General features: G+C 42.1%; 1 protein-coding gene across 1 annotated transcript in view; it reads right to left on the bottom strand.

The window, feature by feature from the left end:
- The window catches only part of POLQ (DNA polymerase theta), a gene marked incomplete at its 5' end in the record, with an annotated part of 55,872 nt that extends 51,850 nt beyond the window's left edge, over nt 1-4,022 (bottom strand). Inside the window, 3 exon segments of the mRNA XM_019618497.2 lie at nt 236-366; nt 1,313-1,495; nt 3,944-4,022. Of these exon segments, the coding sequence (XP_019474042.2) occupies nt 236-366; nt 1,313-1,495; nt 3,944-4,022 (393 nt within the window).
- Nucleotide 4,023: the final 1 nt, after the last annotated feature.

Genomic DNA, 4,023 nt, shown 5'->3' with positions numbered 1-4,023 from the left:
GGCCTTCTGATTTCACTGTTGCCTTTAGTAATTTTTATTATTTTGACATATTAGCTAATGGAAACAATATTTTACATGAAAATCTTTCCCCCCCAAAAGTATCATTCTATCTACACATTCTTTCTAAAGCAACTCTGGAATATTTTTTTCCCTCAAATCCATGAAAATCATTTATTTAATAAACATGACTCAACAGCTATAAGCCATATAATCACTATCCTTGCATGCTACTCACCTGCAGATAACATTTCTTCTCTTTAGCCACAGAGACAAAGGGAAGGATGAAAAGAGCTTTCTTACGAGTCTCTAAGACTCGCTTCAAAATGAGCAATTCTGCAACAAGAGTCTTTCCAGCACTGGTAGGAGCTGAAAATAAATGTATTTTTTAATTAATTTTTAAAGTAATAGGAAAAAAAATCAAAGAAACAAGCATCTTAAAACTAGCACAGAAAACAATAGGAAGCTTGGGGCAAGACTCTTCAATTTTCTTCTCTACAACTGCTTTTGCAGTTATCCCCACTAATAGGTCAAGAGGTCTGCGGACAATTTTTCTTCTAGTGTCTTTTACTCTGTTTTCACCAAGGCTTGTGCTCTCATTTCTGCTCTGGAAGAAACAGCAGCTTAGATAAGCAAGTGAGAGGGAAGAAATGAAAAAAGCGCTACAGTCTCTTGGTTGGAAAGGAGAACTTAGCCACCTACTCACTGACCTAGCCCCTCAGTATGCTAACCCAACATATTCTGGAGCCAAGTAATAAAACTCAAATACAAGCCTCAGAAAAATCATTCTACCCCTCCTCTAAGCTGATCATGATCCTAGTGCTGATTGGGACCAATTTGGAGTAGACATCCCAAATTGTAATTTCCTATGGATTTCTAGCCCACCCATCCCACCTCCCCTTCTATTCCATGCACCCCAACCACATTGAGAAGAAATGATGGAGGTATTGAAGGAATTAGATAATAAATTAAAAAATTCAGGAGTATTTAAATCTGACATTGCTGGTATCATTCAGTTCCTGGTTGCCTAGTCTGTAATAAAATAGAGTGTGCACTTAAAATTATCAGTTTCTAAAGGAACTGTAATAGAGAAAATGGAAAATTACTCTCCACATCTGAAAAGCGGACCATCAAGCCATGTACCTTTTATAGCAACAGGACAGAAAAGTAAATTTTCTCTTAGGGGGGTCTCTCCAGAATAAAGAGGATGTTGACCTTTTAATCTGCCAGTTCAGCAACATTCTGCAGTAGGATGATTTGTGAATGGCACTGGGAAATTTAGGGGGTTAAATTTAGTTCTGTTATGTTTGCATACCTGAGTAAACCAGGTTCTTCCCTTCCAGAACTTGTCCGAGCATTAGGCACTCTGCTTGCCATTCAAACATCTGTACTACTCCCAGATTATGATATTTCTCCAAGACTGCCTTAGGAAGACCCCAGCTTGCAAGGAGCAACTTATCTGCTTGATCTTCAGGGACATTTACCTGCTGATATTGCCCTTCGGAAGGAAAACAAAAACAAGAACAGAAACAGTACTACCCTCGAACATAAGGTCACTTAGGTAATATACCTAAAGGTTAAACTTCTTTACAGCCTCGTTATTATGGAGAAAAGGTAACAAAACATTAACTTTCCTATATTTTTCAATATTTCCCATGCATATTTTATCATTCTTCTCATCTCCTGACACCATCTTCTTAATTTCTCCTCCAATTAGGTTTTTTACATACAAATAATTTCTTCACCAAACTCTGATATTTACTTTTGAGATAGAGTAACCAGGACCAAATACAGACTGGAGCAGAATTTCAGCACTGATTAGCTTAGCAGCATTACAATGTATTTGCCATCTTACCCTTACTCAGACCATTTCCTTTTTAGATTACTGCTACAGAACCCTCAGTAGTTCTCACAGATTACAGAACTGCCCAGGCTCTTTCTCACTTCACAGAAAAACCTAATAATGTAAAATAAAAAGGCAGCTCAAGCTACTCTGCACAGTTAAGTCTGTTTTTCAACACTGATTAGTATCTTCACCACACTGCCAGTTCCTCTAGTTTAATTAAGTTCTTTGCTTCTCATTTCTTGTCTAAATAATTCTGTGCTGGCTACAGATACTGCCTCCTCTGTGGTTCTCTCTTTTTCCTAATCATTAAGGAAACTCAAACCTTTTGTCCCTTTCCTCATCTGAGACAGAAAACAGATTTCTGATCCACAGTAATGCCTTCCATGTCTACTTAGTTCCCATAGCAGCGCTTTGTGAAAGACCTCATCAAATCCATATGAAAAACAAGTAATTGCGTGTAATGACACTATTGCACCCGTTCTTCCAACACCATATTAAAAAAATAATAATCTAAAAAGGGTTTAACACTGTTGTAATAACATAAGGGCAAACACGATCAGGGAAATACGGGCAGCTTATGTATGGTAGTATTTACAGACAAACAAAAACTGCAGCTACTTCTTTAGGCTAACTCCAATCTAGCTATCAATGGTGCACAACCATTCTCCCCTGCACAATTACATAGAAAGACTGTTGCATCTTAGCTCTAAAATAGTTGTTTCACTGTTTATGATCTAGGCACTATGAATAAATAAAACGTTAAGCATATCCAGAGTGAACAACGTGTTACAAGCAGGTTTCCATGGGGCATTTAGAAGTGGCCAGATTTCTCTGCCCTAAAATGTCACTAGTATGGCAGAATTAGGGTTCATAATAACTTAAAAACAAAACAAACAAATAGATGTATAATTGGATCTCAAGCTTCTCTCCTAATGCTAAAACCAACAAGCTGCCTATGAAAGACTGCACAGGTAAGGGATGACATGGCTCTAGTGTTGGAAGAATTCCTTTAGATCAACGCTGAATGCAAGTTTGAAAACTTGTGCCTTAGGAAGCTTCAAATTTAAAACATACATACATTAGTATAATACTGCATCAACCTTTTTTTACCTACTAGAAAAATGCTAAGAGAGAATAAAAAGCAGGATGATGCACATTGCTGGGTTAGAGCACTGGGATTTAGTTGTGTCTAAAAGAAAGGTTGGATGTCAGGAAAAAGTCTGTCACCCTGGAACAGGCTGCCCAGGGCACTGGGCATAGCTCCAACCTGCTGGAGCTCAAGGAGTTTTTGGACACTGCTCTTAGTCATACTTTGAATTTTGGGTGTTTCTGCATGGAGCTGGGAGCTGGACTTGATCCTTGTGGGCCCCTTCTTACTTGGGATGTTTTATGATTTTATAATTCTAAAATGCGTGCAGAGTTTGGTCTCTATAGGACACAGGAGTGTTGTGCGCTGAATCTTTTTGAGAGGAGCTGACAAAGCCGCATGTTGCAGCATATAAACACAGTGGGGAGAAGATGCTGCCTGCCTGCAGGAGGCTGGGAGCTGTAAAGAGTTTTAGCAAGAGACGAAATTAGGATAAAAGATGTTGTGTAAAGGCCTTGTACGTAGAAATGAGTACAAAAAGCCATCGCACATCCCCGCATTTGCAGGAGTCCGTCCGCTAAACCGCTAACCAGAAACGTGGTGCTTCCCGATGCAACCATTCTAGCGGCTGGAATCGTTAGCACAGCCGGACAGACTGCGCCGATTGCTGTACTAGGGCAGCACCTAGCGGCCAAGGCCCGCCATTACACGGCGTGCACCATAAACGCGTCCCTCTTCAGCGGCGTGCGCAGAACCAGCATGCTTTTGCCTTCCTCAGCTAAACGCCAGATTTATAATAAAGACAGAAAGACCCTTGGGTTCACCTTTGTGCACTGCCAGCCTTTTAGCGCGAAGCACACCCCAGCGCGGCCGCTTCCCGCAAGGAGAAACCAGCCCGTGCTTCACACCGGCGAGCCCACCCGGCTCCCCTCCTAATCCCGGGACGCCCCCTCACCCATGCGGGGCTCCCAGCCCAGCGCACCCCGCCGCCCCTCCGCCTGCCCTCCCGCTACCTGCCGAGCCGCCTCCGGGACTCCCGCTGCAGCGTAGGGAGACCTCGAGGCCGGGCGGGGGGCTGAGCACGGCGCGGCAG

This window comes from Meleagris gallopavo, chromosome 1 (assembly GCF_000146605.3).
Source record: "Meleagris gallopavo isolate NT-WF06-2002-E0010 breed Aviagen turkey brand Nicholas breeding stock chromosome 1, Turkey_5.1, whole genome shotgun sequence".
Lineage (NCBI taxonomy): Eukaryota > Metazoa > Chordata > Aves > Galliformes > Phasianidae > Meleagris > Meleagris gallopavo.
The sequence above is the reverse complement of the archived record's forward strand: the minus strand, read 5'-3'. Positions and strand labels throughout refer to the sequence as shown.